This window comes from Ciconia boyciana, chromosome 1, assembly GCF_034638445.1.
Source record: "Ciconia boyciana chromosome 1, ASM3463844v1, whole genome shotgun sequence".
Classification (NCBI taxonomy): domain Eukaryota; kingdom Metazoa; phylum Chordata; class Aves; order Ciconiiformes; family Ciconiidae; genus Ciconia; species Ciconia boyciana.
This window is the reverse complement of record NC_132934.1, coordinates 88096493-88113042: the sequence shown is the minus strand read 5'-3', so window position 1 is coordinate 88113042 and position 16550 is coordinate 88096493. Positions and strand designations below refer to the sequence as shown.

General features: G+C 43.1%; 1 protein-coding gene across 1 annotated transcript; it reads left to right on the top strand.

Annotated features, from left to right (window-relative positions):
• The first annotated feature begins 2422 nt into the window (after positions 1-2422).
• LOC140646711 (3 beta-hydroxysteroid dehydrogenase/Delta 5-->4-isomerase-like) lies at positions 2423-13877 on the top strand. The gene is made up of 3 exons (XM_072851075.1): positions 2423-2576; positions 8829-8993; positions 13063-13877. Exons 1-3 carry the CDS (start codon positions 2423-2425, stop codon positions 13875-13877), a joined length of 1134 nt encoding a protein of 377 aa, XP_072707176.1.
• Positions 13878-16550: the final 2673 nt, after the last annotated feature.

The window sequence follows — 16550 nt, the reverse complement described above, 5'->3', positions numbered from 1 at the left end:
GTCTACAAATCCCAGACCCGTGCAATAGCTCTGAATTTCTTCAAGAGGTTCCTGGCAGTCAGGGGTCTGGTGGGCTCTGGCCTCGTTGCTTATTGACACCGTTCTGGGGCATACAGCGTATTCCAGCATCTGCCTTCCTGACCTTCAGGGAACACCAGAGCCAGTTTTGTTTGCAGCACAGAGAAGCTGTCATGCCACCCAGCAACCTCACACAGCAATGTCAAGAAGAAACAGAAGGTGAAAATGTTGTCTCTAGGTGAGACCACAGGAAGCACGAGCACGTCTATGCTTGAATTGAGTAAACTGCTGCTGTCTGATCCCTGACATCCACAAGTGGCAGTTGAAATGAAGGCTGCTATGTAGCGATGTATAAAATTCCCTCAAACTAAGCCAAGCATTTGGCCCAGTACCTAAGAGGACAAAAGCACAGCAGCAATAAGTCTCCCTACAATCCCCTATGCAGCATTCATATTCTCATGTAAAGCACTACCCCTGCTAATCTTGGTCATTCTAATAGGCAAGCTTGGCGTAGGAGAGTGTTTTCTATCCTAAGAGGCTATGTTGTGTTGTCTGTTTTTATAATGCCTCTTTAAGGCATTTTATTTCCTTTCTAACAGTAAAAAGGAAGCACTGTTTCAGAGAACACTGGTTGCAGCAGCAGGCTTTGGTCAGTTATTTTTCCTTGCAAAATGCATGCACTGCACAAAATTAATTTGCAGCAGCTTCTGATAAGAATGTACAACGTCAAGGTCCTGCCTGAGAGAAGCCAAGGAAAGAAGCACTGATAATTTTTTAAAAGTTTTGTTGGGGTAAGGGAAGGATTTTCAAGGATGCTGTGATTGAAACAGTTGCCAAAACTTTGTCATCTGTGTCAGCTAGAAACTTTTCTCCTCCAACAGAAATGGTTTTGCTTTCCTCCTGTCACTTGCAGGTTCAGTTTTGCTCTAAAAATGTAACAATGTGGGGGTGTTGCTTCTATAGCTTTTCTCTAGGGCTCTCTTTAATGAGTGAACAAAATTCGCGACAATAAAAAAGGGAGCTTAGGAGTTAGTTGCACGAATGCAAGTAAAGCATTTTTAGAGATCCATTCCAGCTGTGCCTGAATTCAGTTATCCCCTTTCCAGTTATTTTAGCCTAATTAGTTGTGTTGCTGGGCTTCTTTGTAACTTCCTTCTCGCTTAAGGCAGCTACCTATTTATCATCTTGCTTCAGTAGGGATGTCTGCCTACCCCTCTGTGAGAAAGAGAGAAAATACAGCTCCAGTCAGCGTGTCCTGACAGTACACAAAGACCCGGGAAGGCAGTGCAGGTATTAGGAGCTTCAGGCTAATGCCTAAGCCCTGCCCTGGTCTCACACTAGAAAAGAGTTTTGCTAGAACTGGAGTGAAACCCTAGGGAGAAACACCTGGGCATTTTCCCTGTATTTTGGAGATGTAAAAAGTAATGACACAGTTAACTGCAAAGGCACAAAGAGCCAGACACAGCCTTCTTTTAACTAGGTACTCTCACACCAGACATTTCAGAGGTTAATCTTTTCCTCCCGCAGCTTGACTTTAACTTTAATGGTACATTAGACCATTTCATCACTTCAAATGCCTCAAGTATACTGAAAAAATACAAAATCCCAGAGGTTAGTTTTTGATTGTGCACAGAAAGAGTGAGAAACCCATGCTATAATGGGGGAGCCCAGTATCCAAAAAACCTACAGCAGTAGAGTCCACTTCTCAAACCATTATAAACAGCTACTCCTACTATTTACGTTTAATTTTAATGCTCTCTACCTTCATATTAACACTGTATTATACAAGCAAGCACAGCTACAGCAAATTATCAGCATGAGGGTTTACCCTCTGAGGATTTAGGCACGCAGGACCACATCTAGGCTCAGACCTTGCTGCATCCAGAGCCTTCCTCTTTGAGGGGGGTTGGAAGCATCACATTTATTTGCAGCAAAGAAGGCACGCAAGAGGGAGGGGAAGCAAAATGACCAAGGTGGTGCTCTGCAGTATATAAATACAGGCAAATCTCCCCCACAGTCTTTTGAGCACTAGAGAGGTGGAACCAAGGATTGAGGCAGACTTTCGTGGGGTTTGTTTGACATTGAAGTTGATTTTGAGCATTTTCAAATTTGTTAATTTCTTTAGTTTGTAATAGTTTGTAAATAGTTTTTTCTTTTCATGGAAAAATGTGTAGGCTACTTCTGAATAGGAATAGCTAGCAAAAGTAAGACATGCTTTAAAAATTGTTGTTTAATGTAGGGGTTAAAGGTTTGTTTTCCAGTAGTATCTCCTTCTGGTATCACCCTTTGATTTGTAAAGACTCCAGAGGTTGATGTTGTGTGTTCATTTCCTCAGGCAGGCAGTGAACCAGCTGGTCTAAGCTCAAGAGACAGCCAGTTCACCACTGAGGAGCAAAGCAGAGCAATGTCCCTGGCTGGGGTAAGCTGTCTGGTGACAGGAGCAGGAGGATTTCTTGGTCAGAGGATTGTCCACTTACTGTTGGAAGAAGAGGAGGCACTGGCTGAGATCCGACTGCTGGACAAAGCCTTTAGCAATGAAGCACTCGGGAGGTTTGGAAGTAAGTACCATCTCATGAGGACTGTGTTGCGAGTATATGTGCTGTTGTCTCATGTGGATAGCTTGGAATTCTTTACTTCTCATCCAAATCATCTTTGCAGATAGAGGTTTTATTTCAAGGAAGTCTTGCTTTATCCTTCCCTCTCCTTCCAGCACAGAAATTGGACATAAAACATAAAAGCAAGAGTTTTCATTGCCAGATCCTGAGGCTTCTCTAGATTGGAAGAGAGACCTATATACTGTTCATGCAGTAAACAGGCTGCCTTCAACCTGACTTCTATTACATCAAAACTCACAGAGCAAAATTAGTGCAAAAATCTCACACTTCTGCTTGGAGGGAAGGAAAATGCAAGCATTGCTATACTTGGGAGTGTGGGGGGCGGCAGTGTAACCCAGAGTATACTGTCTTGGGCTCTGATGTGCTAGACTAGAAGGCAGTGGCAAAGTTGTGGGTGCAAATGCTAATGGTTTTCTTCAACCTGTGATTAGTTTGGTTAATAGTGATCTTCTGGATGAGAGTTGTGATGAGGTATCTTAAAAATTTGTTGTTATTTTTAATATTATCAGAGTTGCCTGGAGACCACAACCCTTTTGTGCCATGCACAGAAGAGACAGGACCCATTTGCAAAGGGCAAGTCAGGACTCTGGCTTCTTGAATGGACTGGAGACAGCACAAATGAGTGATATGCCCAGTGTCAGAAACAGTCTGTGGCGGGGAAAGAAGCTCAGAGTATTATATTTTAAATGTCCCATTTCCTGGGATCCTGAGCACACCTATAAAAAGGCATGTAGGAACATAAATTCAATCAAGTTCTTAAGTCCCTATATCACATTTACTTGACAATGCTTTCTTCCATCACATCTTGACCTCAAGACTATTATTCCTCTATACAAGCGACTATATGGGAACCCTTATGGAATAGCCCCATACGATTTGCTAAAGAGCCACAGTCTTTCTATAAAGTGTTTAAGTGTCATCAAAGAATAGTAACAGTGCACCATAAACCTGGTGCAAATTGCACAAGCCTTTAGGATGGTTTTATACAACTCGGACTTCTTCCTCATTAAGTCTCATTCAGCGTTTCACTGAAGATTTGGTAGGTGCCCTTGAACCTTGCAGCAGCCCTTCCTGCTCAGATTTCCAGGCAGTTCCCACAGTGACAAAACCTGCAGCTACAGTAGACTGAAGCGCTTGCAGCAGCAGGAGCGTGTGTGGTTTAGCAGTGATGCAGCAGGGCAGCAACAGAAGTGTCTGGGCTGCTTTGGGCCAGGAGAGCTTTGTGGGGATAATGGAGCTTCCTGGGGAGTGAAAATGCCTGTGTGAGCACAATCTTGGCTGGGCTGCAGCAAAGGTTTCGCTGTTCCTTTTTTTGTTAATAGGAAAGCTCTAGGACCTCTTTCCTTATCCTCCCTCCTTCCTCCACTGAACACTGCCCAGACACTCCCTCTCCTATTCTTGCAACATTCCTGCTGACTATCTGATCAGCACGGGAGGAAGGGAAAAATCAGTTCTCAGAGCTTTTTTTACCCCACAAACAGGTAGTAGGAACAACAGGCTGGCATTTCAGATGTGTTTGAACTGCCTTGAGGCCCTGCACTTTGACTGGCAGTCCCTCTGTCTGTATCAGCCTCTATAGCTACATCTCTTCAAGTGTCCTGCCAGTGCTTGTGCTTGGGACTACCTGAAATATCTTCCTGCCATTCCCTTTCAAGCCCTTCTCCAGCACAGTGACTCTTATTCCAAATACAGGGCTGCTGCAAAAACTGTGGGGCTGCAGTCTTCTGACCTGTATTATTTTTACTGCAGGGACTTTTAATTGCTAGCGTATGTTGTTTGGATTTCCTGAATAGCCAGGAGCAGAGCTGAGTGGTTTGCTTTCTCACTAAGCTCTTGAGCACCTTTTACTTGCAATATCTTTGCAGAGTCAGGGCTGTAGGTAGTAAGACAGAGGAGTATGTACAAGTTACAGCTCTTTGTTCCAGGAGACACTCAGGGACACTTGTCTTTTGTCCAAACAACTTTCCTGCTGAGACCTTGACCATTGCACTCAGTCTGCGTAAACAGTGGCATTTGCGGTCTTCCACAGCTCTGGGGAGTCCAGGATGATCCAATCAGTGTCAAGTGCTGTGAGCTGGAGTCTACCCAGTTACACTGTGTGGTTGAGAATGAACGTCACATTGAACATGGTAATTTGGTGCCTTGGGTTTCCTACCTCCCATCTCCACTTCAAATTTATCTTTCTGCCTTTCCTGTGCTTCCACTTATACAATTCTTTTTTTGTTCACTATTGCACTGGCACTTCTGGAAAAGTTGGAAACTCCTAGGTTGCTCTCAAGAGGATTTCTCACTATTTCAAAGCATTGACTCCCCCTTGTCTCATCCCTCTGTACATCTCCCCCCTCTCCCCCTGCACCCTCATTTCATGTCATTTTTCAGAGACGGACATTTATAGATTGTGTGATGCTTGAGCACTGAGTGTTTTTGCACTGCTAGCCCAGTACTGCTGCAAAATAGAAGAAAAGTAAAGGGAGAAGGATTTTTTTTTTTTCCCCAGGACTTTTGCTGGGGGAAAGTTCCTGCTCTGGGAAACTTCCTCCTGGCTTTTTGCTCAACGTAGCAGACATTCATTTGCCTTTATCACTGCATTCAAAATAGAAAGGCAGAGTAGCAACAGAACATCCCAGTAGCTGAAATGGGAACAGAATAAACATTTCAGCTTCCCTCGGCCAAAGAAGACAATAAATTGCTTTACCCTTTACAAATGAAAATAAGATGCAATTTTTTATTTTATCCTATGAATACACAAAGTAAACCATTTTAATGAACCATCTAGTTAACCAGGAAAGTGGAGATCTCTCATAAGGAGTGTCTTTCTCCACCATCCACCCCACAGCTGTTAGGACCTCTGTAAAGGAGCACTAAGAAATTCAAGCTAAGTCCCACAGACATTGCTGTTTGCTTGAACTTTAAGCAACATATAGAAAAGAGAAAGACATTTTAGGGCAAATAGTCTGACTAGATTGCTGAGTCAGACACTGCTCACAACAGGACACTGAATTTTATTGAGTAATCATTGCATTTCCAAGCAAAAACTAACCTGTAGCAAGCAGGGAGCATTGCTTACAGCTCAGAGGACACAGAAACCATTGGTGAAGTAGATGAAGCTTTCCCAGTGGGTAGGTACTTTCTCATAATCACTGTATGCAAAAATGGAGAGCTGAGTTGAATTTATTCTTTTCCTCCCCCTTCCACCTGATACACACATGCTTTTCTGATGTCTGGGCAATGGTTTGTGCAGATGGAAATCAAATTTCTCTCTGCTGTCCATCTCAGACTGAAACCACTGTCTGTCAATCATTTATTATTTCCTCTCTCTGCTTCCAAGCCCACCTGTAGTTCTCCTCTTCCCCCAGAGCAAAACAAGATCAATCTGCTGATTTCTGACATCTAGCTGATGCTGGTAAAGTGAATAAGGCCCATATTGTACTTACCACAGCAACTTCTGCTGGCTAAAGTGGAATGGAGGAGCAGCTTTCCTGCCTCATGTCACACACACAACTTAAATTGCAAGCCCAAACAAGGCACAAAGCAGCTAGACAGCAGCTTTCTAGTGACTGAGACCAACTATCCTTGTGATCAGCTTTAAAAGGGACAGGTTTCTTTTGTATTTTTCCTGAAAGGTTTGATTTCCATGTGTAAAAACTTCCATTTTCCTAACTCCTTCCCAGGCAGTGATCACTCTGAAGGGGCCACATGTCAGAATTTACATTGTGAAAACCATGTATTTCAAATCCTTTGGATTATTGCAACCCCACAAAGCCTTATTCATGGAGAACATCAACCTAAGGGCTGTACAAAGACTAATGTTTATTAGAGCAAATTATTGCCATGAAATGCCGAAATCAGGACTCAATAGTCGGGATGACTATTAAGCAGGTATTCTTTATTGCAGCGTTGGGCAGCGCTGGGGATCACTCTGCCACAAGTGCTCCGCCAGGTTAGCACAACACATCAGTTCATATACAGAAAAATCATACATATTAATCAGATTTCCTGAAAAGGGAAGTTTTATGGTGATGAGTTCCTGGAACTCATTTACATAGTCCAAGCATGCACAGTAAAATTAGGGTTAGGGTCTTTTCAGCCTCCCGGTGGTCTTCCATAGTCTTCCTCGTGTTGTCCACTAATTGAACATATATAGTCATTGAGTTAGCTCATCAGTCCTTCGGCCTCAGAATGTTACAAGGGGGTCGATTTAAGCTAGTTCTTTGGTGCTTATCTTTGGCACAATCGTCCTGAGTTCCTGTTATCAGTGATTTAGTGATTTAATTAGGAAGCCTAACAAGCTTGCTCAAGGCCTGTTTAGTCCTATCAGGTAATAAGTTACAGGAAATGTCCTATCATCAACTCTGCTCAGCAGGTAACTAAAACTATCTTTGCAGGGGAAGAAAACAAAAGAGAACAAGGATGCAAGTGAAAATAAAAAAAAATGCAAGTCTATGTATCACAGTAAGGTCTTAGTCAGGGATTGTCAGGGATTTAACCCTTTCAAAATCTAACGGCCAGGTGCTTAACAAAAAGCCTAGCCCTGTGGTCTGACACTTTTGCATCCATACAAGTAGAGGTCAGTGTAAACCTTCTGGAAACGGAGACCTAGGAAATGAATGCACTCTGTAACATAAAAGAGCATTAAGAGAGCATGTGGCAGTGACTGTGCTGGGAGAGCAGTAACTCTAGATTTAGTAACAGTTTTGTAAATGTTTCACAAATTTCACATCTTGGACCAACTGACTGTGATAAAAAAAAAAAGACCCTCAAGCCTGTTGCATCCGAATAATTGTTAAATTAATACAGGATTACATTCTACCGTGCTACAGAGATAATGAGATAAAACCATTTTAAAAGATACTCCCAATCAGTTCCAGACCCCAGTAGCTGTCTCTCTTAGTGTTTCTCCATCAAAGACATGGGATGAAATACTGCCTGCTTTGGAGCTGGTGACAAAAGCACTAGGATACACGAGATTTCAGTCACGGCTGAGGCAAAAAGCTGTATAAATTAATCAGGTTCTTCTCTTATCTAAAATGGGCATTTGATTATGCTGGAAGAAGACAGAGCATCTGCCTGTGCTGCAGAGTCCCTTCCCAGTAGCTGTGCCTGGGGAGCCCTCTAGTGCAGCCACAGCAGAGGCTCGCAAGAGGACTTGCTGTAATGACACCACATTCTAAAAAGCTGTAAGTCATGCTGAGAAAGTCCTCTCCTCTCCCATGGCATAGCTGCAGCCAGGCCAGCAGATTTCCCAGGAGAGCAGCATCGCCTCAAAGTGTAAATTTCTCCAGGTGATCATTCTGTGCTGGCTCAATTTTGTTAGTGTAGTTCTGGGCTGTATAAGGATGCTTCTGCCCAGCAAAACTTACGGGAAGGATGGCTCTGAGACCTAGGAGTGTGCCAGGGTCACACACATTAGCTGCTGGGGAGGGAGGGGGCTTAACAAGCAGGAGTTAAAGCAAGTGAGGGCTGAGGTAGCTCAGGAGCTCAGGAGAGCAGCGTTAAGAGTTCAGATTTGGACCGGAAAGATGTGCGTGCTAAAAATGACCCAACAGCACAGATGCTGACATGGAGCCAGAGCTGGAGTTAGAAGAGGCACAGTAAATACTGGCCAAGGTACATAAAAAAGATGTGTCAGAACTGTAAGTAATGTATTAGAAGAGCTGCAATATGGGCAAGGTCAAGGGGCAGAAAATAGGTGTGAACACAGCTCTGTGCACACATGCTGTGGGTGGAGAGAGATCATTCATCACTTTGAAGACAGGATCATGCAGTGCCTGGCTGTTCAGTATACTTGGGTTAACACTTTTATAAATAGCCAGTCACCAGAACATGAACAACTAAAGCTACTCCCCCTGTGAACTTTAAAATAGTCACAACTGAAGGAAGCTTCAGGCCCTTGCTAGCAGTGGGAAAGATTTCTCTTTAAAAAAAAAAAAAAGAAAGAATGGTGTTGAATATTGGCTCCAAAAATACGGTAGGTAATGCAACATAGAGTTCTATAGCACTGTAATTAGTACTTCACAATATAGCAACTGGAAAACGCCTTCTGTTTTGCCGGCTTTAAAATATCGCTCCTGTGCCTGGGCGGTCAGCACCTCCCAGGCATAGTGTCAGCTTCCACACAGCCCTTCACCACTCCTTTCGGTGCTCTTCTTAGGATGCCTGTAAGGTCTTTTGCTTTGTTTTCTGCTGCCTTTGCAGAGTTCCAGGGTAAGACTGAGGTGAAAATCCTGGAAGGGGACATCCGAGATGTGACGTTCCTGCACCGTGCCTGTCAGGGGGTCTCCCTCGTCATCCACACGGCTTCCATCATTGACACCTTGGGCCTCATAGAGAAGCAGCTGCTCTGGGAAGTCAATGTAACAGGTGAGCAGGTGAAGCACCTTCTGCAAAACCATGTCTACTATGTCCTGATCATCACCTGCTGAGGAAAGGGAGCACCTGACCTGTTCTTTTGAGACAGATTAACTGGTTGTTCTGCATCTTGCACAGCCACACCTGTGAATGCAAAGCATGCATATGTGCAGCCCTGTGCCGGTCTGGCCCTCTCCACACGCAGCATTCACCGGTCTTCCACTGCAGGGCACTGCAGGATTAATTCACTCCTGTCAGCACTCACATATGCCCATCCTGAGATCTGCACAGGCTCTGCCTTCAGTGGGGATGGCCATAATACCATGCTCAGTGGACCTTTCTGGAAGCAATTCACCTCTGAAATCTCAATGCACATTTGAGAAAATCGGTTCTTATTCTCCCTCCCCATATAGCATCATGGCCTGTGTACATTTTTTAATTTTTACAAACACTAGAGGCTTTGGCTGCAATTACAACAAACTTGCATTGCTAACATCCCAGACCCTGTGGCGCTCTGCTTCCTGTTCTTTTTCTTCCTCCTCTTCTCCTTTTCCTCCCATTTGCCATTATGTCTGTGTGTGCATGAATGCAGTTCAGACAGAGGAGCAGATGCTCTCCAACCTTCAGCTTATAATGAAAATTCATCCAATAAACTCAAGGCTATGGGAAGGAGGGGTTTCAGTGACCGCTCATTCAGTGATAGGATCTCCCTTTCTACTATGGAGCCCCTGTTCCTCATTAAAAGGTCAGATGAAGGGGGAAGGTTTTGGTTTAGAAATGGCCTGTGTGGCAACAGCTGGTGGGAAATTTAAATATATTTCCTAAAAGAACAACTTCATCCCCCTCCCTCTGATCCCAAAACCCTCTATGCCTTTCACAGAACTGGTACTGCCTAACCTGCATGCACACTGACCTCCCTGTCTGTGTTGCTTCAGCAACTTAGTGAGGATTTGGGGAAGATGTTCTTATTTATGGGAATTAGTTTTCCTGGTCCTTTGTTCCTCTCTGCCAATGATACAAGGCTGCTTCACAGAAAAATAAGGAACATATTTCTATAGGCACCATTTTTACAAATATTGCCTACTCACCAGTGCTCAGAGCAGGAGAGCATTCTTTGTAGCTGAGTTGTCTCTTACATGCACCTTAAGAACAGTGGGATGGCATTTTGGTTGTTTTAGCCTGGCTCATTGCCTGTACATTCAGCTTCTAGACCCTTTCATTTCTGCTTAGTCAAAGCCACAAATTGACAGTGACCACAAATTAGAGCCCAGCGGGCAGCTTCTTAAGTCTCTGCCAGGAGGGAAGAGCAGAAAGGCAAGCTCCTGTAAATCTGTGCATTGGGTAGTATGAAAAATAAATATACAGGGGTGGTAGTTCAGAAAGAGGATTTGTAAAGCTTGCTCTCTATGAGCCTACTCCTGCTATAATCTGTTTTTCACAGCAGAATGTGTTGACTAAACCCATGGGGAAGAAAAAAAAAAACAAAAAACCAAACAAATATTAAAAAGCATTCCCAAAAGCAGAAAGCTCTCTAGCTCTGAGCTGGAGTCAGAGCTAAAGAGTTTATTTAAGTCTGTCCCATCGTTCCTTTCGGCAGGTTTAGACTTAGGCACAAAGTATCTAGGTTTTCATAAATCTTTCATATTCCCCCCGCTAACAGAGTCTGCCTGTGAGTGAAAAAAGCCCACTGGGCCAGTGAGTGTTAGCTCATAACATTTGGTAGAATGAAAGCACACACCAATCCTGCTCCGAGAGCAAACTGACCCTAAGATCAGTCAGCAAATAGTGCTGTCCTCTTTCCTATTTCCCTCCATTTCCATTCTGATGCTTTTCTGGCTTTCTGACCAGCCAAGACACAAGTACTTCATAGACTTGCAGGATGAAAGTTTTGTTTCTCCTAGAAAACAGAACTTTTATAATACAAATGTGTCAAGGAATCAGATGTGGATGTTCACAAGCCAGAAGAAAAACAAACAAGTTAAACTTGCCATGATTCAAGACTTGCCTCTGTCTCACATGCCACACTGCCTCAGAGCAAAAATATCCTTTTAGGAAGGGAAGGGAAGCAAATTTTTAGGAGGAAGGGAATTAAGAAAATAATTAAATACAATCCAAACAAAAGTACCCTCTGTGAATCAGATCTTCAGCCAGAAGGGCTTTGCGTGCAAGCAGAACTTGGAGACCTGGTCCATGGAAGATTTACTTTATTACATGCTATGTGAAAGATGCTTAAATTCCCATTACTATAAGAACCTTTTCATTTTTTACATACAACTTTGATTTGCAAATAAAACACATTTTATTTGGGTGAAATTGATCTTGAACAGATACCAACTGCCAAGATAATTTTATGTTTGCTTTTTTTTAAACTTGCTATCTCATTTGATTTTATCTAGCCCTTCTACACTTTATTACTTTCCCTTGCTTACTAAACAGCATTGATGGCAGGCTTATTTTTAAAGTTAAGCTATTAATTTTTAAAATAATATATTTTATTAATTAATTAATTTTCCAGATGATCCTGGCTTGTGTGTCACCTAAACATAGTGACTTGCATGAACTCACTTTTCAAGTGAATTTATTCCTGGCTGTGTAACCTTTTTTTCTTTGCAATTCTTTAATGTTTCTTAAAGCTTAATCCAGATTTATTTTCCATTTCTTTCAACTTCTTTCTTTTTCTTGTTCAAGCTTGAAAAGGCAATTTTGGTGCCCTAACAATATTCAGTTCAATAATTCTTCTCATTCTTCACTCATTAATGGGTCTATATTTTGCTGCCAATATTCCTTGGTCCTCTGATCCTCTTTTATTCATTATATTCTCTTTAACAACGCTAGCCTGCTCTGCATTGTGCTGCCTTTAGTTGTAACAGACTGAGCAGACTTCTTAGATAATTTATGTGCCTCACTGCTAGTGTTTGATTTTATCCCCTAGATTTTAGGCCACATCCTTCTGATATCATATCAGTCATTTTAGTTTGATGTTCCTTTGCCAAAGACATTTTCAAATGTCTTTGAGCTGTATCTTCTCATCCAAAGTCACTGGCCTTTTCACACATAATGTCTCTCATTACACCATGCACAACACATAAGGCAATTGTTGCCTCAAAGCTCAGAAGAAAAATAAAAGAGTCTACTTGTAATTAAAACAATCCAATTTATTAAAATATTTATTTTCCCCTTGAATGTCCTTTCCTAGCTTAACCCTCTTGGCTACTTGAAAGACCTTGAACTTGCTTGGACTTCAAGGAAAACTTGAACTTCAAGGAAAACTTCTGTTTTGAAAGAGGAAAGGCCTCTTTCCTTGAAAGAGGAAAACAGAAGTTTACCTCTGCTCTCCTCGATGAAAGCATTATAATAGAATTTTAAAAGTAAGAAATCCTGTATTACTGCAAGTAAAATCCAGACTATGCCAAAAAAGGAGGCATACATACACAATCATCACTTTGCTCACTGCACTCTACTTTATGATCTTTGACTACATAGTATCGTGCATTGTTCTGAGATAAGATCTTTCTCTTCAGGCCCTCCTCCAAAGCCAATTGAATGGTGGATAGACTCCCACTGGTCTGGGTGAAGATGATTTTGCAGCAAACCTTCAGGTCCCACATTAATGCTGTCCCTGCTTAGCAAACCACACAAGACCATCCTCGAGCCTTGAAAACAGAGGCTTCAGCATATAGGATGGATGGTACCTAATGAGAGAGGCAGCTTCTGAAGGTTCTCTGCCTTAAGCCAAGTCAATCCAACCAACAGGCACAAGCCGCTGAATCTGTGGTCAGCGTCCATGCTAACCTAAGCAAGAGCAAAATTTGACTCTTGGCAAAAAAAACCCCCAGAGCATGCAATTAAGACCAAGTGTTCATCCTTGCTTAACTCCAGCAGGTGCACTGACAGCACTTAAATAAGGATTCAGAGCAGGTTCGGTTTCATTGAACTTGCTGCCCAGTTCAAGACAGGATTCTTCCAGCTGCAGAGAGGGGAGATCTGGCCAAGCTCAGGCCAGATCTTGTTTCTGATCTAAAAAGCCCACTTTTCCCTGCTTGCAGAGCTCTAGACTGATTTGCATGTTTCTCTTTTGAAGGTACTCAGCTACTGCTGGAGGCATGTGTCCGCTGTAATGTCCAGCACTTCATATATACAAGTAGCATAGAGGTGACAGGCCCAAACTGCAAAGGTGACCCAATTTTCAATGGTGATGAAGATACAGCTTATAAGAGTGTATCAAAATCTCCTTACGCCCAGAGTAAGAGACTGGCAGAGGATTCTGTGCTGAAAGCAGATGGCCAGGTGTTAAAGGATGGTGGCATGCTGATGACTTGTGCCCTGAGATCCATGTACATTTTTGGAGAAGGATGCCCATTTCTTCAAGGTCATCTGGATAAGTGTCTGTTGAACAAAAATGTCTACCTGCGCTTCTCCAGGAAGGAGGCTTTGGTGAACCCCGTCTACGTGGGGAACATTGCCTGGGCACATGTGCAGGCAGCCAAAGCCCTGCAGGTCCCACAGAAAGCTGAGCACATCAGGGGGCAGTTCTACTACATCTCAGATGACACTCCTCATATGAGCTACGCAGATCTAAATTACGAGCTGACCAGGGACCTGGGGTTTGGAATTGAGCCCCACCTCCCCATGCCTCTGAAAATGTTGTATTACTTCTCACTGCTGCTGGAGATCGTGAGCTTCTTGCTCAGGCCCTTTGTCAGATACATCCCCTCCACCAACCGTCACCTGGTCACTCTACTGAACACCCCATTCACCTTCTCTTATAGAAAAGCACAGAAGGATTTTGGCTACATGCCCCGCTACACATGGGAAGAGGCCAAGCAGTGCACTGGTCAGTGGATGGCCTCCATGGTCCCACAGAGAAGGGAGTACTTGAAAAGCAAGACTGCCTAAGTCTTAAGAGGAGCTGAGACCTGGCTAAACAAGTCGGGCCTTGAGCCAGAGGAGAGCTGGGTGAACAGCAGCAGCAGATAACTACAAAGCATTTAAATGAAGACTTTGTGTAACAGCCTCCTCATTCTGCCCACTCTCCCTGCCCCAACCCAGAATAAATACAAGTGAAATGTTCATTTGTTTGTTGAGTACAGGGTGATCAGGGTAACTTTACTGTATAGTCCACATCCACTTCTACATTTTGTGCAGCATGAAGACTATTTTAGTAAGACTCCACACAGTCCATGGTGTGAACACATCAGCCCTTCTTGTCACTCCACACCACCTTTAAGGCTTTTGTAAAGCACAATTCATCCTAGAACTATGATTACACTTTACAAATATGTACTGCTCAGCTATACCCTACTCACTCAGCTCTTGCCAGCCTTACCAAACACGCAGCAGGTAGAAGCCACCTGATTGCAAAAGCTGCTACAAATCTTGCTCACTTTTTCAAGAGCATTGGCCAGTTTCGTGTGCCATTCACCTGACAGTCAAACTTGAGAGCTAATTTGGGCACTGTAAGCATTGTGAGGCCAAAAGCACAATGTAAGTGCAACATTTTAGTTAAGACAGTTTGTGGAGGGAGAGAAGGGGGAGACTGGGTCAGCTGAAGACTTCCTCATCCATTCTCATTTTCCTAGTTACCAATTTTGCAATAAATCTGATGGCTGCCCAGCAGAACAACAGCTTCAACAAGATGAAAAGGAGAAAAATATTGCAGGACAGCCTTGGTCACTGAAGGGTTTCCATTGCAGAGTCAAGACATTTGTGAACACTGAGGAAAAATAAACAATGCTGAAAAAAATCATGCTATTTCCAGGTTTCAGCTGGGAACAAAGGCTAACTTTAGCTGATGTGCTGTCCCTGTGCTCTTCTGATGGCCATATGAGTTTCTGCAGAATGTGTAACTTGACTTTAGGGCCAAAAATGTAGAACTTGTCTGAACAAATAGATGTGATCCAGTGTTTGCTTCTTAAACATACAGCTCACTTGCTGAAAACAGCTCTAAAAGATGGGAATTTCTCTGTTACGTTCAGGATGGTGCAAACAGAAACATTTTACCTGACTCAGTACTAATGTAAATAAATCACATTTCCAGAGATGCTGGCAGCTTAAAGTCTGTGTTGAATTTAATTATTCAGTGCCCTAGATATTAGATAATCCCAGTGCAAATATTACCATTTTCTTTAGTAACATCTTAGGTTAAGTATGTAAGATCCAAAGCAGTTGAATACCAGCCACCAGAACTTCCAGTCATATTCTGGGGACACAGAAATAAGTCTTCCAAGCTCCCATTGAAGGTTTTGTAAGCACTCAGCAAACTAGTACTGTGGATGTGATTTGAATGCTATTGCCTCACATGTCATGTCAACTTCTCCACAGTTCTCCACTGAGCAAGCAGTACTCTTAACACCTCCATCAGAGTTCCTCCTTTATTGGTGAGCACACAGATCTATCTCATGCTGAAGGAGACCCATCCCCTGCTACACTGTAAGCTGATAACTCCTCTAGAGATTGATGGAGAGCGAGGAGGTTTGCAGCAACCTTAAAGAATAAGGGACTTGAAAATTAAATTTGGAGTTGCAAACTCCTGGGTAGAATCTGCACCAAGCAAACTGATGTGTGTACTGGAGTTTAAAAACAGATAAAAGGCATTATTTAACACATTTTAGTTTGCTCACAGCAGACAAGCAGCACATCAGAGTGAGGATTGCTAACCAGCTGTATAACCCCTACTAGGAGACCCTCATGCCTCAACATCACATTAAAAAAATAAAGATTGTTTTAATAAACTAATTCCCCAGAGAGGCCATGATTTGGTCCAATTTATCTTATGGCAGCAGTTTACAAAGGTCCTGTCCCATCCCTTTGCCCAGGAGCAAAGTCAACAGAACATACCCAAGGGCTTATGTCTCAGCTGCTCCAGCGTTTCAGCATAAGCTGCAGATCCAGACAAAAGGGCAGCTTGGGCACATGCTGTTTTCTTGTCTTTGGTCCAACACTGGGGTGAGAAACCTGTGACTGAAGCACTTTTCACTGTCACAGCTTCTCACTGAAGTAGGAGCCAAAGCTTCCCATTTTTCTGTTAACTGTACAGCATTTTGAAGCAAGCTGCTGACAGCGAGCAAAGGACCAGCAACATGGTGGCATGGAACCACCCGAGGCACAAACCTTGTGTGCACCACAGACAAATTGAGAGTAATCTGGGGAGACCTCTCTACATGTTTTTAGTAGTTGCTGTGGTGTGGACATAATTTGGCCAACCTGGTTTTTAAACAAAATATTTTATAAGCTGGGTGATTGCCCTATCCAGAAAGGGAGCTAATAAAATACGGTTTAAGATGGTCTCCTGTTCACAGGCATTTGCTGGAAGGATCAACCCCTGTTGCTTAGCTTTGCAATTAGCCTAATTGTCTGTTTGAATTTCCAGTTTTGCTTAAACCCAGGCTTCAAAATTGACCAAAATTAGGTCAAATCAATCCCACATCAGTCAGCCACTCATTACCAGTGGCAGCAGTTAGGCATCTCTCATCCAGCTGCTACCAACTGCCCAAGGCACACAGGTGTGAGAAACAGTCAGTGTGCTTCTGCCTTGCTGCTGTGCCCGCTTCAAATGTATAAGTCTCAGTA